The 26,837-nt window shown below is 41.3% G+C and overlaps 7 protein-coding genes across 11 annotated transcripts; 4 read left to right on the top strand and 3 right to left on the bottom strand.

Moving 5' to 3' along the window:
• The first annotated feature begins 200 nt into the window (after positions 1–200).
• LOC115626739 (NADH dehydrogenase [ubiquinone] 1 beta subcomplex subunit 7) lies at positions 201–950 on the top strand. Of its 3 annotated transcripts, none has more exons than XM_030522190.1 (3): positions 201–245; positions 312–685; positions 751–950. In XM_030522190.1, the coding sequence occupies exon 2, from the start codon at positions 313–315 to the stop codon at positions 664–666; it is 354 nt and encodes a 117-aa protein (XP_030378050.1). In that variant the 5' UTR covers positions 201–245; position 312; the 3' UTR covers positions 667–685; positions 751–950. The 3 variants fall into 3 exon arrangements, with proteins under 3 accessions (XP_030378050.1, XP_030378048.1, XP_030378049.1); XM_030522188.1 differs by having other exon boundaries at positions 748–950; XM_030522189.1 differs by having other exon boundaries at positions 754–948.
• On the bottom strand, positions 949–2,993 carry LOC115626738 (transmembrane emp24 domain-containing protein 5). Its single transcript, XM_030522187.1, has 3 exons — positions 2,874–2,993; positions 2,076–2,355; positions 949–1,993 (listed from the first exon to the last, which is right to left on the bottom strand). Exons 2-3 carry the CDS (start codon positions 2,076–2,078, stop codon positions 1,274–1,276), a joined length of 723 nt encoding a protein of 240 aa, XP_030378047.1. The 5' UTR covers positions 2,079–2,355; positions 2,874–2,993; the 3' UTR covers positions 949–1,273.
• Positions 2,994–3,306: 313 nt separating this feature from the next.
• Positions 3,307–4,935, top strand: LOC115626764 (dnaJ homolog subfamily C member 25 homolog). Its single transcript, XM_030522221.1, has one exon. The coding sequence runs from the start codon at positions 3,706–3,708 to the stop codon at positions 4,723–4,725; it is 1,020 nt and encodes a 339-aa protein (XP_030378081.1). The 5' UTR covers positions 3,307–3,705; the 3' UTR covers positions 4,726–4,935.
• A 1,091-nt stretch (positions 4,936–6,026) lies between these two features.
• LOC115626733 (zinc finger protein 394) lies at positions 6,027–8,884 on the bottom strand. Its single transcript, XM_030522178.1, has one exon. The coding sequence runs from the start codon at positions 8,708–8,710 to the stop codon at positions 6,698–6,700; it is 2,013 nt and encodes a 670-aa protein (XP_030378038.1). The 5' UTR covers positions 8,711–8,884; the 3' UTR covers positions 6,027–6,697.
• Positions 8,885–9,074: 190 nt separating this feature from the next.
• On the top strand, positions 9,075–11,008 carry LOC115626778. Its single transcript, XM_030522244.1, has 3 exons — positions 9,075–10,028; positions 10,102–10,420; positions 10,482–11,008. Exons 1-3 carry the CDS (start codon positions 9,301–9,303, stop codon positions 10,767–10,769), a joined length of 1,335 nt encoding a protein of 444 aa, XP_030378104.1. The 5' UTR covers positions 9,075–9,300; the 3' UTR covers positions 10,770–11,008.
• A 75-nt stretch (positions 11,009–11,083) lies between these two features.
• On the bottom strand, positions 11,084–26,243 carry LOC115626776 (chondroitin sulfate synthase 1). Of its 3 annotated transcripts, none has more exons than XM_030522240.1 (7): positions 26,144–26,243; positions 18,727–19,413; positions 18,553–18,665; positions 18,212–18,352; positions 17,964–18,144; positions 13,000–13,410; positions 11,084–12,928 (listed from the first exon to the last, which is right to left on the bottom strand). In XM_030522240.1, exons 2-7 carry the CDS (start codon positions 19,376–19,378, stop codon positions 11,937–11,939), a joined length of 2,490 nt encoding a protein of 829 aa, XP_030378100.1. In that variant the 5' UTR covers positions 19,379–19,413; positions 26,144–26,243; the 3' UTR covers positions 11,084–11,936. The 3 variants fall into 3 exon arrangements, with proteins under 3 accessions (XP_030378100.1, XP_030378102.1, XP_030378101.1); XM_030522242.1 differs by having other exon boundaries at positions 18,727–19,410; positions 26,144–26,237; XM_030522241.1 differs by lacking the exon at positions 26,144–26,243 and adding an exon at positions 25,873–26,002.
• LOC115626777 (alkaline phosphatase, tissue-nonspecific isozyme) lies at positions 13,311–16,844 on the top strand. Its single transcript, XM_030522243.1, has 3 exons — positions 13,311–13,995; positions 15,538–16,429; positions 16,492–16,844. The coding sequence occupies exons 1-3, from the start codon at positions 13,672–13,674 to the stop codon at positions 16,749–16,751; spliced, it is 1,476 nt and encodes a 491-aa protein (XP_030378103.1). The 5' UTR covers positions 13,311–13,671; the 3' UTR covers positions 16,752–16,844.
• Positions 26,244–26,837: the final 594 nt, after the last annotated feature.

Below are 26,837 nucleotides of genomic sequence, written 5' to 3'. Positions count from 1 at the left end.
CAGGAGCTGCGGTAGCGCAACGCTCGCGAAACAATGAAGAGAGTACTGAACGTTGTTTTTGTTGCTCTTTGCGCGCCACCCAGCTGTCCTTGTAGCCAGTACTGAGTAACGTGCAAATATGAATTTCGGAGGGCTGCCATCAGTGTGAAAAATGTTTGGCCTTGCCATCTGGTAGAATTCCCAGCTGTCAAAATTGTCTGCGGCAGCGGCAGCAACAACAAAAGCAGTGCACGGAAACATTTTACGTAATTTATTTTTGTTAATTTATCTTCAATTTGAATCAAATTTGTAACTTTTGCTTATCTTTACAGCATGGGCAACGCTGTAACTCACTACTTGAAGCCCGATGTTATGCCTGGCCCGGACGTTGTGCCCTCCTTCGATCCGATGCTGGGCTTTGAGTCGCGTAAGGAACGTGTTATGATTGCTACAAAGGAGGAAATGGAATCGGCAAAGCTGCCTCTTGAAGATCGAGACTACTGTGCTCACAAGCTGATACAGTACAGATCCTGCCGCGCCGACACCTTCCCCTTCGTCTACAAGTGCGCACATGAGAAACACGAGTACTTGACCTGCGAATATGAGGACTACGTGCTCCGGATGAAGGAATTCGAGCGTGAGCGTCGGCTACTGGAGCGCCAAAAGCGTCTTGCCGGCAAGGCTTAGGTTAACGCATAATTATCGGGTACGTTATTATCGGGTGTTAAAAGTGAGTTGAAAGTATTTTCTCATACTGCCTACCGTCAGAAGCAGATGACCAACAACCATAAAGAAACAACAGCAGAAGCAGAAACTACAACAAGCAGCGATCTAAAGTTGGACGACTGCAGTTGACCGTTAATTTCAATAAATACATGCTAGTAATAATGTACCATCTGTTTTTTTTTTAGTTAATTAAATTAAAAATGATTAAAACCATAACTTAAAGTACATTTGCTTGTACATAAATACCTTTAAAATGCTCTTTATTTGTTCCAAAAATGTTGTGATAATGACTCTTAATTTAGATATTAAATTACAATTGCTTTCTGTATAATAACGCTCGCACACACACGCATCCACAAAGCACGGAAACACACAAACATGTTTATAAATATGTAGATAGTTATATATCAAATAACTTAGTAGGTATATGGCAAAGGACTAACTAAGGACCGTTCATCACTGTGACTACTTTTCAACAATCGATTGGATTAAATGCAATACATCCGCACAACTTCTTTGGTACTATTTGCTACGCCCTCCAACGGGCATCAACTAACTGGCGAGCACATCAAATGCCCAATTTTCGCCAGAACATATACATGCGCCCATTGGTCTCAAAAATGCTGCGCACCATGAAAACTTGAATGAGACCAACGCCAATCATGGCACTTATTTGCAACATCGACCAATTGTTCACCTTTTGGAAATTGGCTTCGGCCAAATTGCGGTCTCGGGCTTCGTGGGAGCGCAGTACGTCCTGCAATTGGCGTGCCTTGGTGAGTTGCATGCGCATACGGCCAATAAAGTCCATAATGTCCTGCACCTTCATGTCGTAGTATTCCTCGGGCGTTAGCCCAGCCAAGTCATCCACACCATTCCATTGAGAGTCGCCATGATGCTGCTCTCCCTCGCGCTCCACAATCAACTCAAAGAAGACCGTCTTGCGATTAAACACACTAAAACCATTGTCGAAACAGAAGCGGTAATCACCCTCCTTCTGCACTTCATGCCGATGGATATTCTCCGACTTCTTATAGTCGCTGACTATAACCAAGCCAATGGGGTCAAGTAGCGCAAAACTAATGTCCAAATCGCCGTGACCGCCGTCTATCACTTGGTACTCAAAGTCAATGGTTTCACCCAGTTTGACGCTCTGGTACAGGCACTCCTTCTTTCCGGCATCCACATAGACGGTCATCTCCTTTTCGTAACCATGAACGGCGCCGGGAGCTGCACAGAGAACTATCCACAGGCCCATCCAAACTAGGCATTTTAATGTTTGCAGATGCTGTGTGTGGCAAATGGCAAGCAAGCGTCGTTAATTGTTTTTTTATAGGCTTTGCATCTACAATGAATAACTATTTGCATACCATTTTGCGCAATAAGAGCAAGCGTATTTGTAGAGATCTGAAACACAGCGGTGTTTGGTGTTGTTTTCTTTGAAACTAGATATGTGAGAAAACATCGATGGTTTATCCGATACATGGAAGCGGTATCGATGCTTATCTTGGTCGTCCACCCATCTGCATATCCATGCACATCGATATCGGTGTTTTCGAAATGTTAATAGGCTTGATGATTTATATCAAATCAAAATATAATATAATGAAGAGGTGCACAACTTCGCTGTTCGAAAAATCTATTTCGCATCTATAAAGAGAAAAAGAAATAAACAGTGAATATAATCTGCAAGTATTTATTAATTTCAATGGTCTGTTGAATTTAACTTACTCCTAACGAATCGAAACGTTTTTCAATGACATATTTTGGGTTACTTATAAAAATCGTCTACATCAATAACTACTAATATATTTAAATATTTGCACTATTACTCATTTATTTATTGATGCTTATTGAATTTTAAAAAAATCGACACTCAATACACTTATATAATATGGACGTAATGAGTATTTCAAGAGTACACAAACTTTTTTGGCACTTAATCTGTGAAAAATATTACATTTTATATTATTCCTGGTTGGGTATCTAGTGTAAATGTGCAAGGCAATCCTGGACTTGTTGACTTGGAAATCAAAACGACAGCGTCCTTGAACATAAGGGGTCATAAGACTCGTCCTTAAGCTTTGTGCCCTCTTTATGGCGTACATTTAAATAACTTGTAAATGTAGACGGGCGTAATATACGATCTTCTTTTTTGAAATATTTACCTTCAATTGCCATTATGGAATTTCCATGTTAAACGATTTTTTAGTGTACTACTTTCCCCCCTAAGTCGTAAATTGACAAACTCCAATTCAGCAATACTATTCTTTACACATTTTGCTGATAAAAATAAATTGATTGATCGATTGATCGATATCAAGATTGTCGTTACCCTGGTTAATACTGAGAGTAATTTAAATAATTTATATTATCGATGCTTTTGCTATTTCCACTTTAAAATAATACGATTCCGAAAAGAACAGTACATATATGATAATTTAAACAAAAACCACCTTTTAGAATTATCTCAGAGCTATTGAACGGTGTGTGCCGGCGTATGGAGTGTAAAAATTTGCACTGCAGCTTTCTCAAATCGAGTAATCGGAACAATCTATCGATAAGCTCCAGCCCACCTGTGAAAGTGCGTACGAAAAGAAAGCAAAAGCGAGAACGAAAACGGGCACAAACGCTTAAGTGATAATCTGTCGGAGCTCTTGGGAGCTTAGAGCTCGGGAGACGAAAAGTAAGCAGACAGCAGTCAGTCTACAGAGAAGTTGCAAGAGCTGACGCTCGCTCAGTAGGTAGAACAGGTGCGCGCACTTTAGAGAACGGAGAATTTACGGTGCCAACAGCAGAATTTTTGGTTTACGGCTCAAACGTGGCAGCCAAAATAGTGTTAAATACCGTACGGCCAAGGCGCAGCGACCAGAAGACGACAACGACGACGAAAAGTTGCCGTTCGTGCAGCAGTTGCCGCAGATAACAGCACCAACAGCTGTTGCGCTCTGGTCCCATTCCACCTCCCGCCCGCCCGCCGTGCTTTTGCCCACCACCATTATGCCTGATCCCACACAACGTTTGTTTTGCATGAGCCTGCTGGTCCTTGCGCTGCTACCCACTATGTGCCTGGGCCTGCTCGAGGGCCTGTATTGTGGAAAAGAAAATTGTTACGATGTACTAGGTGTCACACGCGAATCCTCGAAATCTGAGATTGGAAAGGCATATCGTCAGCTGGCACGCCGCTTTCATCCCGATCTTCATCGTGGTGCCGAGGCCAAGGCGGAAGCTGAGCTTCAGTTCAAATTGGTAGCCACTGCCTATGAGATTCTGCGCGATGAGGATTCACGTAACGATTACGACTACATGCTGGACAATCCGGATGCCTACTATGCGCATTATTATCGTTACTATAGGCGGCGTGTTGCGCCCAAAGTGGATGTGCGCATTGTGATCGTGGTCACGTTGACTATTATCTCAGTTATTCAGTACTATTCCGGATGGCAGCGCTACGACTCAGCTATAAAATACTTTGCCACTGTGCCAAAGTATCGGAACAGAGCGCTGGATATAGCACGGGATGAGATTCAGGAGCGCATACATAATCGTAAGGGTAAGAATCGTTTGTCCAAGACAGATCAAAAGGAGGAGCTGGAGCGCATCATACGTAAGGTGATTGAGGAGAAGATGGATGTGAAAGGCGGATATGCGAAGCCTACGTTGTGGGACGTCCTGTGGGTACAGCTGCTGATCTGCCCATACACCATCATCTCTTTCCTGATCTGGCATGCTCAGTGGTTCTGGCGCTACACGATCCTCAAACTGCCATATGGACGGGATCAGAAACTCTATCTGATACGTCGCTACATGAAGATGGGTCAGCATCAGTTTAATGCGCAGGAGGATAAACAAATTGAGGAATATTTGCAGCTAGAGCTGTGGAAGCGTGAGAATTTCGAAGCGTGGAAGGCGGAGCAGGAGGAGGAGATGAAGAAGAAACTGGCCGAAAATCCTCGCTATAAAGCCTACAGGCGCTATATGAAGAACCATGGACCCGGTCGCATAACGTTCGAGGATTAAGCAAGGCGACCCCCATCAAGTTTTATTGATGGGAATTGGTCATCCTATCCTCACAGTCACGAAGAGTTGGATTCCATCCGTCACTCAGCTGCCTATCATTTGTGTTTTGACGTACATGCATGCGTGTTTTTTTTATACTTTTTGTTTCACCAACTAGAGAGAAATATTTGCAATAGCTTAAAAATAAATTATGTATGTTAATTCTGTAAACTTTTGTTTTTGTGCCCCAACTTTGTGCCATGCTTTGGGGTCAAGCCATGGCCACGCGTACACGTTACGGCGACGGCTAAAGCATTGACCTCGCCAAAAACCGGTTCAAGATCGCCATTCTAGCGCTCGGTTGCCTTCTTTCATAACATACATACTACAAGTATATGTATTTCTGTCTCTTCATTATGCCATCTTCTAAAGAGCATGATAAGTAAAAAATTTCAAGATCTACATATACCTTTAAATATGTATGTATGTATGTCGCTGTAGACGAATATCAATGCTACCTACGATGATGGCTCAAGCCAGTTCCAATGGGAAAATCTATTTTGTTTTTAGATTAAAAAAAAAAAAATCCCACAACTAAATTAAAATCCATGACATATGTATGTACGTCATCCTGGTAAAAATTCTTTGTGAAGCCAACATAGATGAATCCAAGTAGAAATTAACAAGCACGCATAGTTATCAAAAAATATAACTAAATTCGGCCAAAGTATTATAACTGTTTAATTTGTTTGCACAGTTGTTCTTGGCGCTCTAAAATGTACATACACCCATAGTATATTGTTTTGGCCTCCGTTTGCGTCGGCATTTGTTCACATTTTTTTCTTTCCAACCACATTCTATAAAATGTGGTACTCTATATAAGAAGATATATAAGTATTGAATGGTTTAGCGGAACCCAAGTTCTGCACTTTATTTACACAGTTTGCGAGAGAATTTTGTATTTGGGGCCGTTTTCTGATATCGCAGGCAACTTAATATACATAGTTCATGCAGAGCTGATTTTTACTAAGCAGCTGTACGTAAGTATTACGTATACCTCATCAGAAAATTACCCTTAATAACATAAGCATGGTGCACAGCCCAAAAAGGTGTTATCTCATAATAAAATGAGCTATAAAAAGAATTTTTGGTACCAATTTGTGGGCCAAATTATTGTTTATAATGGGAAATTGCATTTTTTGAGACCGCTGCCGTATTATTATTTTTTGAGCTGTGTAACCAGCTAGCTTATAAACTAAACAGCAAAGTGTTCCATAGAATGCTATGGAAGGAGCTTAAAATAGAAGTAGGGGGAGGTCAAGTGTTGGGAACTAGCAAAACGGTTACAATTTTATTATATAATTTTTTCGTTTCTAAATTTGGCAAATTGTGTTCTTTTCAAATCAGTTTTGTCATAGTTCTCCCCAAAGTTTCTGTTTAGATATTGGATGCAAAAACTAGTTAGCTGAAGCCAGGCAAGACTGCTAGGGAATATAATTGAAGACTTGCCTCTTCTCTGTTCTTGTACGGCTTTCATGAATAGCCTTGAACTATCCTCATTGTAACCTATCAGGATACCTTGATTTCAAAGCTCCAATAACTGGATTACACTTATTGCAGACAATCGGTTAGCACCCGGGCCTTTATCTCAAACAGACACAAGAGATTTGATGTTCTCTCAGCGAAATCTCTTTAGTATTTATGCAAGCTTATGTTTTTGTACTTTCTCAATTATTTCTAGGCTAGAAACTGACTCTGGGAAAGTCTTGAATTACTGTTGAATTTCTCCTCATGTGTAAAACATTCTCAAGAGCGATGTGTGACTGGCTAATACTTTAAATGATCTGATATTTAATAAATGAAATAAATTTGGATTATATACTTAAAAAATATATCAAAAAGCCACCGCATTCCCTCTCTCCGTTGTACCCTGTTTCCCGGCTTTAAAATGTTGACCCCCCCTTACGCATTTTTCTAAATTAATTCTTATACTCTAGTCAATAATGTACTTAGACTCGACCTCGAGATCATCGGCGTCGAGCAGGTCATAGGGTCCCTTATTATCGGAGACAATATGCTGCTCTAGCTCGACATCTTGATACTCGTCATCGTTGAGCTCGCCTTCATCCTCATCCTCTTCGTCCACTTCGTTGAACATGAAATCATTGGTTACTATACACTCCTCCAGTACTTTTGCCTCCTCGACTATACCATTGGCGACGGCGGCGGAGACATTGATCGCACGAAGGCCGCCCACACTGATGCCGACGCTAACATTATCGTCCTCATCATCATCTGCATCTGCTTCCTCGTCCTCTTCATCTTCATATTGCACTACACCTTCATCATCAGCATCTTCCAGAGCTTCTAAATGTCGATCATATTTGTGTGTCGTCGTCGTCGTCGTCATCGTCGACGCTGCTGTGGTTACGATTGTTGTCGTATTCGCTTCCGATCGCTTACCTTTGTGCGATATGCGATGCTGTGACATATGCGTGATCAGATAGATCTTTTTCGTAAATCCTTTCTCGCAGAGTGTGCATTGGAATTGTTTCTTGCCGGTATGCGTGCGCTTGTGCACGGAGAGCACATGTGCATAAGCGAATCCTTTCTTGCACACATCACACACATACGGACGCTCGCCTGTGTGAATTCTTTCGTGCTTTTTGCTGGAACCGAAATCGGAAAAGCGGCGATCACAGTAGCTACACCCATATGGCTTCTGGCCAGTGTGGACGCGCATGTGTCGCCGTAGTTCCACATTGGAGATGAATGCCTTTTGACACACCTCACAGCAGAAGGGACGTTCGTTATTGTGGCGTCGCATGTGCGCGTTGAGGGCATGTTGATACTTGTACGTGTTTCCGCATATGTCGCAGATCTTGAGCGGCCGCTCGGTACCCCTCCGATTGCGGGAAGAATCGTTGGCGGAGTTGATTGAACTGTTTAGGGGCTCGCTAAAGGCGGCCGTGGTTATGGCTACGGTGGTTATGTTTCCGCGTGTACGTCGAGCACTACGCCGCGTCATGGGCGAATTCACTGGCTCATTGTCATCGTCTGTGTGTGCTTCACAGCGACGTCCTCGAATAGGTGACATGCGATTGTAACGCCTGCGCTTGGCTAAAACAATGGATGTCTGTGCGGGTACCGGAGCAGGAGCTGCAGCATTGGTAATGATAGGCGCGGAATTGGTGGTGGGGGAGTCGGCACATGACTTGCTCAGCTCCTTAAACTCTAGCGCGCCATCAGAATCTTCCAGAAGCTCCGCCTCGATCTCATAGAGCACCTGCTGCTGCTGTTCATCGTTGGACTGCTTGACATCTTCGGTTTGCGGCAGCAGCGTTTCCAACTGCGGCCGCCACGAGGCGGGCAACACCAACATTTTCTCATCCTCCGAGTCACGCTCATCGTGATTGTCAGAGCTGTCATCCTTAGTGGGTACGTCAATGCTGTCTAATGAGAGTGTAGTCAGACTGCTGACTGCCACATCCTGCAGAGTGACCAACGTACGGTCGCCATCCGTGGCATCCGGTATGAGTGTTAACATATCCGTCTCCTCATTGTAATACTCTACTTTTGGTGCTGCCGTCTGTGTCAGCAACAGAGAATTGGTCGCACTAGCACTTACATTGTCCACACGTTTAATATTCAAGTTCGCTGGCAATTTGACTTGGTGTTGCGCCAACTCCAGCTTGGCCAATTCATCCACCTCTACGAGCTGTGTGGCACTGGAAGCCGCCAGCTTCTGGAACACTTTATGTGCCTCCTGGCACTTTTGCTGGAAGCGATATGTGATGCTCAGTTCGTTGCGACATCCGTGGCAGATTTTGTCCGGTAGACGGCCGAGCAACGATTGCTCCAATTGCAGAGCGCTGCAGTTTCGTATTTTGTCGACTATCAGCATGTCCGGTGTTTCCAAATCCTGGCCATAGATGGAACAGTAACCTGGCTCTTCGCGCAGGCACACAAGGCAGACAACGCCCAGGTCGAGCAGCTGTGTGTCCATCTTTAGGAGCGGACTGTTGAAGGACGCTCTCAGGCTCAATTTAGTGTATACGCTGGCTTCTTTGAGCGAACATAGCCCGTAATTTTTTGATTCAATACGCTGCTCTAAAACTTGAGTACACTTTGATTTTGGTGTCTTTTTTGTGCGTGCTGTGCATTTGTTGTTGTCATTTGGGGCTGTCTAAACGTGCAGTTTGCTTGTTGTGCTTGAACGTGCATCTCAGCTGTTGTCGCGCCGCTTATATCGATTTCGAAAGACTATCGAATGTTTTTCTGCAAAGCTACCTGAGAGGCACAATTCAAAGTTGTCAACGGGCTCGGGGCATAGAAATAGTTATTCGACGTTAGGCCAATTTGGTGTGTTGAATTACTAAGAATATAAACATTTTTCAGCCTAATTATTGTCGGCTGAACAAACGCGTTTTTTTCTGAAGCTATTATCGGGCAATTAGAAAAAAACATACTCGCGGAACATTAACATTATAGACACGACGCACAGTTTTGTTTGTTTATTATTTTTTTGCAAGGTTTCCAAATTTAACAGTTATTGGTGCATAATTAAGTTGTTTAAACGTAAATAAAACTTGTGCCATGTCGCACAATCCGATAACACAGTTAACCCAGCAGCTGTTCGACTTTTTTACCATTGCCGGTGACGATATTATTGAATGGCCATGTAAACGTTTCCAGCGATGTGGCGATCTAGTGCGCTACAACAGTGATAATCTTGGAATTCAGGGCGATATAAGTATTGCGGCCGATGGCAAGAATTGGTTTAAATATTGTAATAACCGTGGGCTCATATTGCGCTCTGAATCGGACGCATTGCTTCTGGATGAAAGCGCCATTGCTGAGCTGGTCAAGCAGGCAGAAAACTGGTTGTTCCCTTTGGCCAAGCAACCAGAACTGCGGAAGGATCGCTACACGCTTCGTCTGCAGCGTCGTCCACTCATTGCCTACGTGATTAATGCCGTCCTAAAGACGGGCGAACACGAACGCTATGGCGAACAATGCAAGCACGACAAATCGCCGACACTCTGTCTGGAGCTGGTCAACGGGGGTAATGAGAACGAGCTGCGTCATTATCGCACACGCCAGTTGCACGACATTATCCGCCGTTTGTTGGTCTATTCCAAGTGGCGTGTGGTGGCGCCAAAGGATAAGAATGTTAACACATTGTGCGTACACGTACAGAGCGCGTGCCAAACGAATCTGATGCCACAATCACGACGGCCGCTGGATGTTCGCGTTCTAAGCGGTGTGGTTTTGGAGCCGCACAAGAAATCTGCCACAACTATGACTACATCCAATTACTTGGCGTACGTATGGCGTTTCTCCTTCTCCCTCCCCCTTACTGCTTTCTAAACAACTATATACTGCTGGCTCTTTCAGTTTGCGCTCTAATGACATGCTTCTGATGGCCATGCATCGCCATGGGCTTCGCGATTGTACCAAGGATCGTAACTATGATGAACTATTGCAGCGTTTGGGCGCCGCTGCAGTCATAGTTGATCTCTTCGAGGTGCGTCACTCTAGTCCGGCGACAGTGGTGCGTTCTGGATTGGGTTGTTCCAAGGGCGCTCCCTATATGCTTTATAATTCAGCGCGACTGGAGACATTGCTGCGCACCTTCAACGAAAAGGTGGAGGCCGGCGTTTACGATCCCTTGCCGCCATTTGATCAGATTGATTTCAGTGCGTTAGAGGAAGAGGTGGGACTATTAGCCGCTTGTTTTCTGATTTGCTATTAATATGATTATTAACCCATTTTAGCTTGATTGGCAGCTTATTTATGGCTATTTGCTGACTTTTCCCGAACTGATTGAGGCATCTTTGGATCAGCTAAAGCAGGGCCAGTGTGCTGTCCACTTGATCGTGCGTTACATTTTCAGCCTCACCAGTCTCTTCAGTCGCTATTATCGCCATAAGCAAATTCTAGTACAGCAGCGCCCACATCTGATGTACATACTATATGCACGCATCTATTTAATCAAGGCTGTGCGTCAGGTGCTCAACGATGCATTGGCCCTGCTCGGCATATTGCCCGTGGATTACATGTAGATGCCATATGTACATATAATACAAGTATAGTGTATCAACACATCCTACCAAAAATGTGTACATCAAAAGCTCTGTATTTGTCCAAAGTAAATGCTTTTCAAAATCATTTTCGGCGGATACAGCTTCACATCATTTAATTAAAATATTATATTAAGTATGTATGTATATAGATGTAAAACTAACAACAATTTTAAGTCTTAAATATACATAATTATTAAGCTTGGCTTAAACAATGTAAATTTGGCAATACACGCTTCAAATAATTCGGCACACGCGCGCAACAAACACTTCATATATTATCGCACATATCTTAACTTACACGCTCTAGAGATAGCTCGGGCTAACATTTTCAATGCCGGCGTATTTTTATAAACTATTCACTATTTTAATACAATTTGCAAATTATCACTTGATCGGGACCCAAGAGCTATACATACATATATTAGTAGTATATATTATTGAATATCTTTCAGCTCCGCTTATGATAAAATTTACATTTTGGGGACTTCCTTGAAATTTTTAAATTACATAGGAGTATCCGAGTGGAATAGGATATATAGCGGTATGACCGCATAAAGCTCGCATATAGACTATCTCACTTATGATCAAAAACTTCAATTCACGCTTCATTGAAAATGAATTAAATGTTATAATAACTTAAGGCGAACTGTGACTGGGAACTTCAGTCTAAAAAACAAAGAATACTTAACGGATCGATATATTTTAGGAGTTACGAGCTGAAAACATTTGCCAGATTTGGAAATCCCTTGTTTAATTCTTTAGGCTAGAAACAGCTTAAAGCAAGGTTTGCTTTTCTTAATACAAGTATGTATGTAGTGTAAAAAAAAAATAATGGACATTTACACGAGTGCCGTATATAGAAAAAATGTTACAACTATCAAATTGCATAGTCCTTGTTGGATCCCTGCTGTGCTACAAATTTGAATTCATGGCGCTAGGACAAATCTGCATAGATTTTCTCATTTCATGTTTCATTCAATTGTAGAGAGGTCCGGGGAAGCACATATTCCACCCTTGTCTATCTCAAGAGATTTGTGTGCCCATCTCCCTTACACACAATAAGTAGCTAACTCACTCACACATAGGAAACCTTTAACATAATACTTTCGGAACTAGGAATACACAAGGCATTGTTGATTGCCGTTATCACCTCGTCTGCCGCTGTCTATTGAACTCGGCTATGAACTCGATATTGTCGCGATTCTGATAGAACAGCTGCTCCATTAGTCGCGTACTGCCCAGCGAATTGGCCTTGGTGCCCAAGCACATGTTGTACTGGGTGGCCTCGAGCTGGATATCGCAGGTAATATCGTGATAGATGTGCACCAGCGTCGGATCGGGCGCCCGGAAGATGGTCAGGCGACGCATCTGTTCGGCAGCTTCATTATAGCCTATCGGGACCTCTGCCGTGTTGACCAGGAAGCTGCGCTGGCGCGTGCCCATGCGCACAATCTTCTCCAAAAACTTCACATCCTCCAGACCCCAGCCGGTGATGTCCTTGTCGAAGCCATTGATGTCCTCATCCAGAATGTCCGACTTGTAAATTGCGCAAATGCCGAACCCGAACTGTCGAAAGTAGCCGGACTCGTCATCAATAATCGGCTGTGTGGAGGTGGATCCAGTTCCAGTTCCAGTTCCCTCTCGACGCTTCGGGTCGTATTGACTGAATACGATGGGTAAATAGACCTGTCGGCCCTTCTGTGTGTTCATTCTCACACGCTGTAACGTTTCCACCTGAAAGATCATGTCCACATCTATGAACAGTATAATGTCCTGCTCCTCAATATAGGAGGAGCGTGCGGCAATGTCTAGAGCTACGCCCCGGGAAAATTCCGCATTCCTCTGTATCCAATTGATCTGTTGGTATACGTGGCGCATGCGCAACTGCAATAGCAGCTGGATATGTGGACCCAGCTCTTCGGGTGCTCCAAAGATAACGACGAGCAGATCGCAGTGCTGGTCAGCAACAATGCAGACGCTCTCGTAGGTGAGCAGGAAGCGTTCGAAGGTGGCCAAACGGCCAGCTATGGGCAGCACTAGCACTATCTTATCTGTGGTGGTGGGCGCCAGGTAGCTGGGCATGGTGAAATGGCTGCTCAAGCGTGCCATGCTCCGGTGAAGTAAGCTGCCAATCAAACCTGCAAGCGGGAGAGAGAGAGAGAGAAATTGGAGTTCAAATATATTTCTTGAATGTACGAGTCCAACTTACTTTGCTGGGTAACATTGTAGAAATCCTCATCGAATTCCTTTATAAAGATGCCTGTGAAGGCACGTTGGACGTAAAGATGCCTTCGTACCGGCACTGTCATCTTCTTGCCGCGATATTTTTTATAAATCAGCAACAGATCGAGTATGAGATCCTGGCCATGTAATGCGTCCAGTCGCTGGTACCCATAGAGTAGTTCCCGGAACTCAATAATGCGTCCGCGCTGACGTGAATAATTGTTGATGTTCTCCATAACCTCGGTAATCACGTCCTCGAGACCCTCCCGCATGGCCGAGTCGATCTTCTGCTTCGGATTGGCACCCTCCACTGAGTATATACTGCGCGCAATAAAGGCCCAATCCAGCAAATCGGAAGTGCTTTGGGGCACAAATTTATTCAGCTCGGGGCTTATGCCTGATTGGAGAATGTTCAAAAGATTGCCATGTTAATGAATGAGTATGTAAATTGTCTTACTTATGTATCTAGACCGACTTCGAAAAGAATTAGACCCTACGGGAGGTCGGACTGGACAGATAGATACTCCGTATCCAGCTGTTTTCGCCCATAACTGAAGCAGTAGTCACGACTTTAACTTCATTTTGATTTTAGCTTTGGCACATTTTTTGCCTTTTCAAATCCGGAATCCTCAGGAAAGTATTTGCCGGTCCCCCAGAAATGCGCAACTACATATTACTGGGACTAATCATCCACCTCTGGCTTCTGCGGCTCTTGTGTAGCGCAGCAGAGTTCGACACTCCGGACGAGCGCACTGCCAGCTATTGGATGAAGCAGGCACAGCAACAACTGGCGGAGCGTCTGGCACGTACGCGTCATCTGACTGACAACCGTGTGGCCAAAAACATAGTCTTCCTGCTCGGCGATGGACTCTCCATAACCACAGTGACGGCAGCACGCATTCTCAAGGGCCAGCGGATGGGACACAGCGGTGAAGAAAGTCGTTTAGCCGTCGAGAATTTTACCTACGCCGGATTGAGTAAAGTGAGTGAGAAACCTTCTTTCTATGGAAATATTTTGACCAAAAATTGATTGGCTTAACTAAAAAATAGGCGGTTTTGCTTAGACCTCTCTTTAAGGTGCGTTGCACATAAAGAAACAAACTCTTGGATTCAAAATGAATTTAAGATTAAAAGAAGTAATGAGACCGCAATTCTTCCCCCAACATGAAAGGAGTGTTAGCCCCAACTCCTAAGTATCCTTTACCCAATTCCACAAAATAAACCATTTATATGTACACATGGGCTTTTCCAGAGTGTCAAACCGGACTCTAATAGCTCTCTGGGAGCACTATGTATATGTATTTAGTGGTAAGGTTGATTTCAGACTTAATCCTGGTTTCAAAGTAAAGGCTCAATGAAATTGTTTCGAACATGACAAAAATCGGAAGTGTTCGTCTATAAGAAAGCAAAACCTGCCAACATTTTTAATGCGACTATTTTGAAAATGTTATGGAATACCATTTGGTGTTATCCAAAGTTTTTTATTTGTTTTTTTTTTTTCGTAAATGTTAAAGTATTTCGATCGTGACATACATACGAATATTTTATTCATGTTATATTTTTGCAATTAAGCTTTATTTATGAACAACAAATACATTTGATATTTATTATTGTTGAATTATAATAGGAAGATGAATTTAAAAATAGCAAATATGAAGCGATAGAGCACATATTTTTATTTCTTCTTCTAAAAGAATGTGCAGTTATTAGAATTTCTTTAACTTTCTAACTTTCAAATTTTTTTAAAATTTTTAAATTGTTGTACGCATACATAGGTAGAGAGTGTTTCAAAGTCGGGGCATTTTACATTTCTGTTTAAAATTTGTTCCATATTTTTGAATTAAGCTTGTTGTATGAACAACATTTTACATTTATTATTGTTGAATTATAATAGGGAGATAAAATTGGAACCGATATTATGACTATGTTTAAATTTTTTTTAAATTGTTTTTTTTTTTTTTTTGTAAAAAGAGTTAATTTTTTTCTCAATTTTGTTTTTTAAATTTTGTAACATTTTGTACAAGCATAGGTACAGAGTATTTCCAAGTCGGGGACTTTCCACTTGCTATTTTTGTCTTCTCTTGTCTGTGTATACCCGATATGATGCATTATCGCTCCTTTTCGTACATTTTACATTTCTTGTTCAAATTTCTACTATATTTTCGCAATTAATCTTTATTTATGAACAACAAATGCATTTTGTATTTATTATTTTTGAATTATAATAGGGAGATACATTAAAAAAAAATAATTGGAATCGATAGTGACTATGTTTATAAATTTTTTTTTTTTAAAAGAGTTAATTTTTTTTCGCAATTTTCTTAATTTTGTATAAGCATAGGTACCGAGTATTTTGTAATTCGGGGCACTGGACTCTTTCACTTGCAATGTTTGTCTTCTGTTATCTGTGCATAACCAATGCGATTATCGCTCCCTTCCGTAAATTTTAAATTTCTGGTTCAAATGTGTACTATATTTGAGGATTTCTTAGAAATATGAAACTAATATTGCAAATATTACCCAGACCTATTGCACGGACAGCCAGACCGCGGACTCTGCCTGCACGGCGACAGCTTATATGTCTGGCGTGAAGACCAATATGGGGGCCATCGGACAGAGTGCCTCGGGTGAGCATGTGGAGCCCATAACATTGTGGGCCCAGCGAGCGGGCAAGGCTACAGGTATTGTGACCACGACAAGACTGACGCATGCCAGTCCCGCTGGCGCCTATGCGCATGTGCCTCGACGCTCCCAGGAGTTGGATATAGCACGGCAATTGCTAGAGCAGGAGCCGGGACGTCAATTTCACGTCATACTTGGCGGCGGACTGGGAAAGTTTGCCAGTGAGCGCAGCGATGGACGCAATCTTATCCAGCAATGGCACGACGCTCATCCGGGTGGCTGCTTTGTGCGGTCGCTCAGCGAGCTGCAGGCGTGCCGTGTCGGAAATGGAAGCGTGCTGGGTGTATTTAACGATAATCACATGGCCTACCATCTGGCAGCTCCTAAGGATCAGCCAAGACTATGCGATATGACGAAGGCAGCTATTGAGCATCTGTCGGCGGCCAGCCCGAACGGTTATTATGTGTTCATCGAGGGCGGTCGCATCGATCATGGCCATCATGAGACGCGCGCCGGCTATGCCCTGGATGAGACGCTGGAGTTCGATGCAGCCGTCGAGACAGCTGCGCGTTTGACGGACGAGCAGGACACGCTTATTGTGGCCACCTCCGACCACTCGCACACTTTGAGCTTGGCCGGCTACGCTAAGCGTGGAACATCGATTTTGGGTCAGGATGACAGCAATCGCGATACGAATGGAGTGCCATATAGTATCTTGAACTATGCCGTTGGCAAGTGGCAGAGTCTGAACAAGGCTGGCAAGCGCGAGAATCCAGGACCACATCTTCGAGAGAGTGAGCCAATTGTTCTTTCCATTTCCTTGCAGTCTTCGAATGCTAATCTCTATTCATCTCAGCCTCATTTACGCCGAGCTACATTCGCGGAAAGACTGGCGTACATGCTGGCGAGGATGTTGCGGTATTTGCTCAGGGTCCGCAAGCCCATCTCTTCAGCGGCATTATGGAACAGAATTTGCTGCCCCATTTGATGAGCTATGCGGCATGTCTGGGCGATGGAACTACTGTGTGCCAGAAGCAACGAAGAGAACAGCTTTCATTGAATGCGACGGCAGAGAATCCGAACAAAACCTCAAAACTAGTGCCCGCAGGTGCCTAGTCTTTAAATCGGCTTTATTTCTTTTTATAACTTTTGAATTTTGCGGCACATGCGCCAAATAAATTGATGTTAATGTTTATGAGCAATCTAAAATATTGAGTTACTTTCAACGAATTCGTATCGATAAAGAAGGTCATACTACCTTAATACACGAGCAACTGGGAAATATCCCATATAGCTCACCCAATATATTGTGTTATTTCAACGAAATTATCTTGATAAAGTACGCCTTTTTTCACACTGCTTCGATATACGGGCAACTGGGAATTTCCAATATAATTCACCAATTAAGTTATATTCAACTGAAACTACTGGGAAATATCACATATAAATCACGCAATATATTGTGATATCATTGAGTTATTTTCAACGAAATTTAGCTGATCAAGTACGTCTTTTTCTTTCCATAATACTTTAATATACGAGCAACTGGGAAATTTCTAATATAACTCACCCAAATTGTTGTGATATTGAAATATTTTCGATGAATTTCTAGATAAAGCACGTCTTTTTCTTTCCACTACTATATAATTCACCCAATATTCTGTGAGTTATATTGAGTTATATTCCACGAAATTATCTAGATAAAGTACATCTGTTTTTTCCACACTGCTTCAATATACGAGCAACTGGGAAATATCCCATATAACTCATCCAATATATTGTGATATTATTGAGTTATAATATTCAACGAAATTCTCTCGATAAAGCACGCATTTTTTATACTGGGCAATATAAATCACAAATCATAAAGCACACTTTTTTCCACACTGTTTCAATACAAGTATATGGGCAACTGGGAAATATCCAATATAACTCACCCAATATATTGGGATATTATTGAGTTATAGTATTCAACGAAGTTGTCTTGATAAAGCACGCCTTTTTTCATACTGGGAAATATCACATATATATCCCCCAATCTATTGTGATATCATTGAGTTATTTTCAACGAAACTGTCTTAATAAAGCACACATTATTTTCCACACTCTTTCCATATACGGGCAACTGGGAAATATCTCATATGACTTACCCAATATATTGGGATATTATTGAGATATAGTATTCAAGGAAAATGTCTTGATAAAGTACGCCTTTTTTCATACTATGAAATATAAATCACCCACTATATTGTGATATTATTGACACACACAATATTTTCCACACTCTTTCAATATACGGGCAACTGGGAAATATCCCATATGACTTACCCAATATATTGTGGTCCTCAAAGTGGCGCTTGCGATTGTCGCTCTGTGCGGTGGCACTGGCTGGCCTCATGCTGGGTAGCATGAAGGTGCTCTCGTCGGGAACTTCCAAGTACTTAGCCATGCGTTTGATATCACGGTGTAGCTGCAACGACTCTTGACGTAGCTCCTCCGCCTTGAGACCCTAAAATAAATATTTTTATATATGTTGCTCGGACTGTACTTTAAGCAGATTACTCCAGATTACTCACCTGTATGTAGGAATGAAGGCGATACATGAGCGGTGCCTGCTTGATAGGATGCAGGGTGATGGCATTATGGATCTCCTTGCGCTTTAGCTTCCCCGTATAGGCGTTTCGACCACTTGAGTTGTGGCGAAGAATGTATTGCATCTGAACAGAAAGCAGAGCCAAAAAATAATGATTAAAGGAGTCTGCAATAAACTAGTTTCAAATGAAAGGAGAAGACTGTGGAACCACAGCAGGAGTGAGCAATAATGAGACTTGAAACGATGACAGAGATGAAGAATACAGTTTTTAAAGAAAGTGGTGAAAGGAAAGGAAAGGAAAGAGAGAAAGAGTTTCTCCCCCACCTCATAGTTCCATGTGCACGGTATGCCAGCAAATTTTTGCACACAACGCCCCACCTCGACATCCTCGTGTGTGCTATAGAGATTTTTCAAACAGGTCGGAATATGAGGCGCCACTGCAGAAATATCAAAATGAACAATAGACTTTTAATTTATTTTTAAATTCCAAACACTTACCACGACGCAGTGTCTCGCTACTTAAAATAACGCCCGGTCCACCCATGCAAAAGTTCTCGTCAAACTCCAATGACAACAGTCCGAATTCCTCGGTATTTCCCTTGCCCGCCTGTCCTATAAACTGTGGCTTCGAACTATCTATCGAGCGCAAAAAACGCTCCAATTTGTCAGGCTCTATATATACATCGTCGTCGGCGCGTATGAACCATTCGAAGCGATCGATAAAGTGCTCGTACATATAGTAGAGCATCATAAATGATTTCTTTTGTGGCGGATATCGATCGTCCACATTCTTTAGACCCACCACTGGCAACTCGTCCGAGAAGCTGCCCTCAGAGCTGAAGAACGCAATACGCCCGGGAACCTCTTTCCCCCAGGTATCGTATACGGCACGAGCACGTCCCTCAATGAAATTCTTGGCTGTCATCACACCCACAAACACCAAATTATGCTGAGAGTTCTGTATTGTGTCCTCGTCGTCCAGGCCAATGATCTCATGGGGCGTCTTTAGGTTTGTGGGCCTCAGGCTACACCGTTTCACAATTTCCAATGTGCGATAGTTCTTAAGGACTGTGCCGATGCAGAGGCCAAGTGCAATGCCAAAGAAGGCCATTATCAATGTCTTGCGCTTCGTCATCGTGTGTTGGATCATTTTTGATGCTTTCCACTGAAAGTCATGGATGGCTGCTGCAGGAGAAATGGGGGGCGAGAGACAAATATGGGATTAATTTGATTGCAATTTGTTAGATGGCACGTGGCTGCCCCTACAACTACTTATTGTATATAGTACAAGTATGTACTCGTACATGCTACTCATTCAAAGCTCTAACAAATTACTGACGCGTGGTTCACCTATTTGGTGAATTACTTGTAGATCTCCCCTACTCTATTCTGCAAACCATTGCTCTGCCAGCTCACATATTGTTTTGTATAGTATGTGTGTATATACATAGGTTTGTTTTCGCACAAATTTCAGTTTGGCGTTGCTAATTTTATGTTCGCATCAGATGTTTGGTTTCCATGTTTGTTAAGTTTATTATCCGTATGGTCCGTATGGTTTCTTCTTGGAACTGTGTTTTCATAGTTTACTCTATTTACCCGAATATACTCGTACATACATACATATGTATATGTACATATTTATAAACACACAAGAATGTGAAAACCATCGCACGTTGGGCACTTAGAATTCCATTAATGTATCTGTGTGTGTGTGCTTGTAAGTGTGTGTGTGTGTGTGTGAGTACACACTTTAGAAACAGCTTGGCGCGCACTTGAGTTGCACATTAGATGCGCATACGCCCAAGAAAGCAGCAAACCCACATAAATGACTATACGAAAACAGTCAGTAATGGCTTCATTGGACTGCTCTTCATACCATTCGGATAGTTGCTTTACAAAAATATCTTCAAGGGGATCATCTAATTCTGTTTTAACACGTCAGATTGGTTCCAGAAAAAAGAGTGTAAAAAAAACGTGTAAAACAGACATTGATCAAGTGCAAAAATACTTGTAGGTGATTGGTTCCTTATCTCTAAAACCTATTAAAGTCAGTGAAAAAATAAGGATTTTTGTTTATTTTATTTAATCACATATATAATGTGCATAACGACCCATATAAGAATGGTTTCTAGCTGTTTCTCAGCTGTGTGTGTTTCTATTTATTTATTTTGTGCTATTTTGAATCGTGCTAAATGGAATTAAGTCGAGTAACCATTAATCAAATTTAGCTCTCATAATAGTAGAGGGTAACAAATGGATGTAATGCTTAGCTACCAGAATTATAGGGAGCTGGCAAGAGCGAAAGGGAACTCTATTTGCTAGCTAGAGAGACCTAAAAAGAGACAAAAGAATGTAACAAATCAGCCGGAGATCTGTTAGTCCTTAAAACACTGGCACCTTCAAGGCAATAGACGATCAGACGAGTGCTGTCAAGATCCAATAAAGATACAGACTTCAGGTTTCGTGAGGCAGCAAATAGAATTCCATTAGAATGGAACAGATAACAATACACTTAATTCTGTTTTTACACGGCAGATTGGTTCCAGAAACAACCGTTTAAAAAAAGACATTGATCATATGCAAAAATATGTGATTTGTTCCTTATCTCTAAATAAATGTATATGAAATTATTAATTTTCAAACCGTGTTATATCAAAATCGGGTAAAAAAATACCGTGTAAAAACAGAATTAGGTGTATACTAAAGGCATTACTGATTGGTGCAACGTTTTCAGAAATGCTTCAAAATCAGCGTAGACGGATCGCTTTATAAAATAATATACTACTTATACTTATAAATCCATAAGATTATTGCAAGTTTCTTACTTATTATTAGTACTTTTTATACCCTGTACCCGTAGGGTAAAAAGGGTATATTAGGTTTGTGCAAAGTATGTAACATGCAGAAGGAAGCATCTCCGACCCCATAAAGTATATATATTCTGAATCAGCATGAAGAGAGAAATCATTCTAGACATGTCCGTCCGTCCGTCTGTCTGTCCGTCTGGATCTCAGAAACTATAAAAGCTAGAATAACTAAAGTTGGCATTCAGATTCTCCTAGGTCCGAGAAAGGACGAGTTTATTTTATTTTTTTTAATTTTCCCCCCTTCCATCGCTACAGAATTTCGTCAACAGCGTCGACATTTCAAATGCTACCTGAACCAAACTTTGCACACATAATTTATATATAATTATCTACTGTTGTTTAACATTTTGTCAATTCTAAGAAAAGTTATTAGCGAAACAAATTCTCGCCAGTACAACCCCCACAAACTGCAGCAACAAGTTCGCTCTTCTTCTTCCTCTTTTTGCTGCTGCTTTGGGCGCATATAACTCAGTGACGGAAGTTTACCTGGGTACAGGGCATTACACTGTCGGGCTTGCTCGACTGTAGCGTTCTCTCTTGTTTTTTATTATAGCTTACTTATTATAGTAAAATCAGGGCAAGTTGATGGCTTGTATTTGAAAATAATTGGGGCTTCTATCTTTCAAGATAATTTCCTACAGCTGGTATTAGAGATTTTTCCCCTTTACATTGTAGCGATGCTTGTCTGTACTTACGACACTCAAGCTGCAGCAATTGATGCCCAGCTTAGCTGTGATTGAAAATAAACTACAATGGGAAGGCGACGAAGGCGCTCGGCTAAGTTTAGGAAACTCACTTAGTGCAGCCGTAAATTGAAATGGGCGAGCGGTAACTGACAAAACTATATGTACATACATATATACCTACTATTACTATATATATGTATATGTATACATATGATTATATCGGCAATACCTCAGAGACAAGAGCAAGGTGGATAAAAAGAAGAACAGAAAAAAATGAGAAAATGCTTTTCAAACAAACAGAGAACGAATCATCGGCACCGGCACAGGCACCGCACATGAATGCTAATTAAATAAACAAACAGTTCAGAAAACTACTATTTGATGTTGAAATCAAAGGCCATCCCACCGACACATCAGCCACTGTCCGCTCCTCCGCCCTCAACCGTCCGACCGACCTTGCGACAGGTGCCTAACTGGAGCAGCGATGAGTTTCGTCAGCCATCGGAAATGGTGGCATGATTTCAAAGATTGCTTACTGCATGTGCTCTCACTCTCCCTCTCTCTCCCCCCTTTCCCGCTCTCTCTCTTTCTCTCTCTCTCTCTTTCTCTCTCTCTCTCTTTCTCTCTCTCTCTCTCTCTCTCCCTCTTCCTATCTATTTCGCTGTCTGCAAATCTATCTTGCTCTCTGCGTCTCCCTCTGCCTATCTTAAAGGCTGATTCACCTGTGTGCCACATACTCGGACAGGTGTTAACGTTTTTCTATGCGTGTCTGTGTGTGTGGAGTGTTTATGTGTGCGTGTAGGCGACCTCAGCGGTCAACGATTTGTTTAATATATTCATTATGCAACTGCCACTGCTGCTGCTGCTGCTGGCTGCCTGTTTATATCCGATAATGATTCAGTTCCCATTTTGTTTATGAACTGTGGATTTATAATGAAGCATTGGCACTTGTTGAACGTACACCCATTCACACATACATAAAACTATCTACATACATATGTATGTATGTATGTATGTATGTATATACTTATGTAGCTCTTATGTGTGTTTCGGTTGTAGTTATAAGATTAGATGCTTGCCGAGCTTTTGGCTTACCTTCTGATTTGTGATACTATTTTTGTATTATGTATTGTATTTTTATAAATTTGATAAAGCCTTTTAATTACTTCGCAGCCCATTTGTCCGAATTTAAAACCAATGATTTATTTTGTATGGGAAAACTGTTAGCATTAAGTTGCCAACCAACTAAGAAACTGGTCGATAAAGGAACAAATAAAGACTAGAAATGAAGGCTGAAATATTGTAAATATTGCATTGTATATTTACATAGATTTAAGTGTGTCTTATAGATGTGTACTATGGACAAATCTTGAATTCCCCATTAATTTTCAACTAGCTTAAGCTGCCATATTGGTAGCAGAATACTGGTTTAATAAGCGTATATACATTTTTTAGAAAATATAGGAATAAAGTTTGGCGAGAACTTATATTTTGCAAGTTAAGAGATTTTCATTTGGCCTGAACTCGAAGCAGGGCGTTCCATCAACCGAAAAGCTCTGAAGATCAACTAATTGCCATACATGTGTGCTTGGAATCAGCATTCTGTTGGAAATTGATTTCCCTTTCAAAGCAGAAGGCGTATCCATCAAATCGAAGGTAAATTATAAGCAAGATATATATAGGCAACTAATCATCCAGATATAGTATAGATGAGTAATTTACAATCCTTCACAGAGCATTTTCAAAAAAAGGCAACCCTATAAATGTATATCTATACATACTATATTACAAAATGCAACAAACTATTATGAAAATAATAAAATATCATTCTATTATTTAAATAAATAATAAAAAAACGCACCGCACACACTAGTAAATAAAAAAAAAAATTCAACACAATACCATATTGAAAGCCTGTTCTGTAAAATGAAAATGAGAAAACATTAACATTTGCAATTACTTAAACTATGGAGTAGCAAAAGGAGTCGTGTTGTCCAATTCTAGTATACCAATGGATGTGGATTTAAGAAATACATAGAATTTATAATTAAATGATATTTTAAAAGATTTTGTGCTTACATCTAGGTGGGTTATTGAAAAATTGGTCTTTCGATTCGGAAGTGAGGTTTTAACACCATTTAAATAAAATATTGTGAAGATATTCTAGCCAAATGCCTAGATCACATTGGTTGACCAGTACAGAAATATAGAGAGACATTTTGTGGTCGGGTCGAAAATCGTGCTTATTGATAGAATTGGGTTTTCTTTGTATGTCATGCGGCCATTAAAAACTTATTGACAACGCAGACATGCAATAGAAGAGGCTCGCATTATATATTTATTTATTTACTTATTTATTTTTGTATTTATTTATTTATGTCAACAAACATATGGCTGTCGACATAGGAGGATTATGATCTAACATGGATCGGCATCAATATGTGCACATAAGATTGCGTTGAAAAGATTATGCTTTGAAGAAATGCTACTAATTTTGATGTTTTATTACGAAGTAAAGTCTCTACCAGAGTAAATATCCATCAACGACCTTTACCACATCACTAGATCTCAAGATCTAGACACACCAATTTGTAATATAATAAAATAAATAAAAGTAGTAAGATAAATTATTTGAATGGACCAATTTATAAATTGTTTTGATCGTTCTCAATATTTGAAATAGCGCTACTTTAATTTTGAATGGAACTGTTTTTGAAGCTACAAGTATACAAGTATAAGGCACTGTTAAATAGTGTAGTGATTACACGTGAAAAGTTTCCATGTCTGGGAGTGAAATATAGGATATAGTTTAACAGACAAGCTGTCGTATATATGTATGTAAGTATTTAGGTGGGAAAATTAATTGGTTAAGTTTGTTGTTGGCTTTAAGAACTTTATATGCTCTGGAATACGGCTTGTTGAAGCTTAAGTCCGGGCTATAGTTTAGCATCCATGTATATTTGAGGTACAGTGAAAAAAACAGGGAGGTGGATTGATCTCTCTCTCTCTCTCTCTGTCTGTAAGCCAGAAGGTTTTAGTCGTCTATGCGTATAGGAAAGATGCACAAATCTATTATTTATCTTACAGTCTTTTAGAAATCGTTCGAATATTTGGGCAGATAATTGCACTTAATTCTGTATTTACACGGTTTTGATTTAACACGGTTTGAAAATTAAATATTATATATATTTATTCTATTTGGCACGATTCACGAACGAACGGCACGACTTTTTAGGAACCAATCTACCGTGTAAAAACAGAATTAGGTGTGTTGTACTTGTATTTGTTTTCCATTCACGCGCACACTTGCTTTCTTTACAACAACAACAACAGCAACAACAGCAGCAGTAGGCAGCAGCAGCAGCCGCCAAAAGTATTTAGAGAAGACAAGCCCACCTGTTGCTGCCGGCACACGCAGGTAGTTCGTGTGCATGTGGGTGTGTGTGTGTGTGCGTGTGTGTCTGGTTGTGTGTGTGTGTGTGTGTGTGTGTTGTGTCTCCGCTTAATGCACAGACAGCAGATCGTGCACAATGTGCGTCGATCGTCGCTGGGGGGGAGGTTTAAGGCAGTTTAAGTTTTTTTGTTGGTTGTTGTTGTTGTTGGTTTTTTTTTGCAAAGTCGCATGAAAGCTGAAACGACAACGCCAAGCAATTGTAAACTAAATACGATGGACTACAGCGTAGTCGGACCAGCGGACAGTTGGGCGGACTTAAAGTCGTGTCGCGTTCCGTCGTCGTTAAATTCTTTGTTGTTGTACTACATGTTGTTGTAGTTGGGTTTAGTTCCAATCCGGAGGAAATGTGATGCGCAAAGCGAGACACCGAAAATGTTTTGCACTCAAACAGTTTAATAGAATAATTTGCAACAACAACAACAACAACAACAACAACAACAATAGCAACAACAGAAGAAACAACAAGGGCAACAGCAACAGCAACAACGAGAGCCTGGCGTTGACGGACAAATGTTGACAATTAGGCAAACGAGACAGACGAGTGGCAATTAAAATGCTGGGGCTCAAGCCAACACAGATGCAGATACAATTCAAAGCACACACACACACGTGCGCGCATTTGTTGTCGTTTAATTACCTATTTCTTTCTTTTTTTTCGCAGCTGTAACACTCACACACACGCGCACATAAACACAGGCAAGCTCGCGATAAGTTCACAAAGGTCGCCCCGCAAAAAAAATGTAACAAAAAAAAAAAACGGAAAAAAGCGTATTGCGTGTACTTTTAACTAAAATACTTCAACATTTTCACTTCGAGTCACTCACTGGTTTTATTTTTTCTTGAAGTTTTTATTAAATTGACAATTTTTGGTATTATTATTATGTTTATTAGGTTTTCTGTTTCATTACCAGATCGCTTTGTTCGCCGAACGCACGCGATGTCTGCACGAGCCCACGGATTTGGGCCTGTGCCCGGCGTGGTGTTGATGTGTGTGAGCAAAAGAAAGAACAAACGTCAAAAAACGCTGAATTCCGTTGAAGAACTGATGAGCGATCGAAGAGTCGAGCACCGCATTGTGCCCAGCGCCAGCGCCTTGCCTGCCAACAAGCTTGTTGCGCATGAGCCAGAGAGAGCGACCAATCGGCCAGCCGACCGCCAGACTGACTGTTTGCCGCTTGCACAGTGGGCTGGGGGTGGCCAACGAACTGGTCAAATGTGCGATGCCATATAATTCCCGTTTCTCTCCTTTCTTCCTTGATGGCATTTGATTCTGCCGCCCATCACGGCTTTTTACAATTTTGTTTTGTTTTATATTTGAAAGAATTAGGCTTCTAAATAGCTTCTAGACATAGCCTGAATCCACTACCAGACTTTATGGCATTGAAGAGTTTATTATATTGTATACTTTATTCAGTGGATTTAGTATAAATATTTTAAGAGTGAGGACGTTTTCAGGTCACTTTTAGAAACAAAACAAGAAGTAATGGAACCTCCACTAGTCTTAAAACGGATCGAACTCATAAAGCGTTTCATTGGACGAAGTAGCGTTGTTTTCCCTTAGAAAATGATTTACGGCACTAACTAGTACAGATGGCTTAGATT

Source organism: Scaptodrosophila lebanonensis, unplaced genomic scaffold, assembly GCF_003285725.1.
Source record: "Scaptodrosophila lebanonensis strain 11010-0011.00,11010-0021.00 unplaced genomic scaffold, SlebRS2 tig00000089-arrow-pilon, whole genome shotgun sequence".
Lineage (NCBI taxonomy): Eukaryota > Metazoa > Arthropoda > Insecta > Diptera > Drosophilidae > Scaptodrosophila > Scaptodrosophila lebanonensis.
This window is presented reverse-complemented; position numbering and strand designations above follow the sequence as displayed.

Excerpts from the sequence above, each read along its gene's own strand:
- LOC115626776 (XM_030522240.1), bottom strand. The coding sequence starts at position 19,378 with ATGATCCAACACACGATGACGAAGCGCAAGACATTGATAATGGCCTTC. Across the intron at positions 18,353-18,552 it reads CGTGCACATGGAACTATGAG|ATGCAATACATTCTTCGCCA; the intron begins GTGGGGGAGAAA and ends CTTTCTGTTCAG. Across the intron at positions 12,929-12,999 it reads CTACAATGTTACCCAGCAAA|GTTTGATTGGCAGCTTACTT; the intron begins GTAAGTTGGACT and ends TCCCGCTTGCAG.
- LOC115626739 (XM_030522190.1), top strand. The coding sequence starts at position 313 with ATGGGCAACGCTGTAACTCACTACTTGAAGCCCGATGTTATGCCTGGC.
- LOC115626733 (XM_030522178.1), bottom strand. The coding sequence starts at position 8,710 with ATGGACACACAGCTGCTCGACCTGGGCGTTGTCTGCCTTGTGTGCCTG.
- LOC115626777 (XM_030522243.1), top strand. The coding sequence starts at position 13,672 with ATGCGCAACTACATATTACTGGGACTAATCATCCACCTCTGGCTTCTG. Across the intron at positions 13,996-15,537 it reads CCTACGCCGGATTGAGTAAA|ACCTATTGCACGGACAGCCA; the intron begins GTGAGTGAGAAA and ends AATATTACCCAG. Across the intron at positions 16,430-16,491 it reads AGGACCACATCTTCGAGAGA|CCTCATTTACGCCGAGCTAC; the intron begins GTGAGCCAATTG and ends TATTCATCTCAG.
- LOC115626764 (XM_030522221.1), top strand. The coding sequence starts at position 3,706 with ATGCCTGATCCCACACAACGTTTGTTTTGCATGAGCCTGCTGGTCCTT.
- LOC115626778 (XM_030522244.1), top strand. The coding sequence starts at position 9,301 with ATGTCGCACAATCCGATAACACAGTTAACCCAGCAGCTGTTCGACTTT. Across the intron at positions 10,029-10,101 it reads ACTACATCCAATTACTTGGC|TTTGCGCTCTAATGACATGC; the intron begins GTACGTATGGCG and ends TGGCTCTTTCAG. Across the intron at positions 10,421-10,481 it reads TCAGTGCGTTAGAGGAAGAG|CTTGATTGGCAGCTTATTTA; the intron begins GTGGGACTATTA and ends AACCCATTTTAG.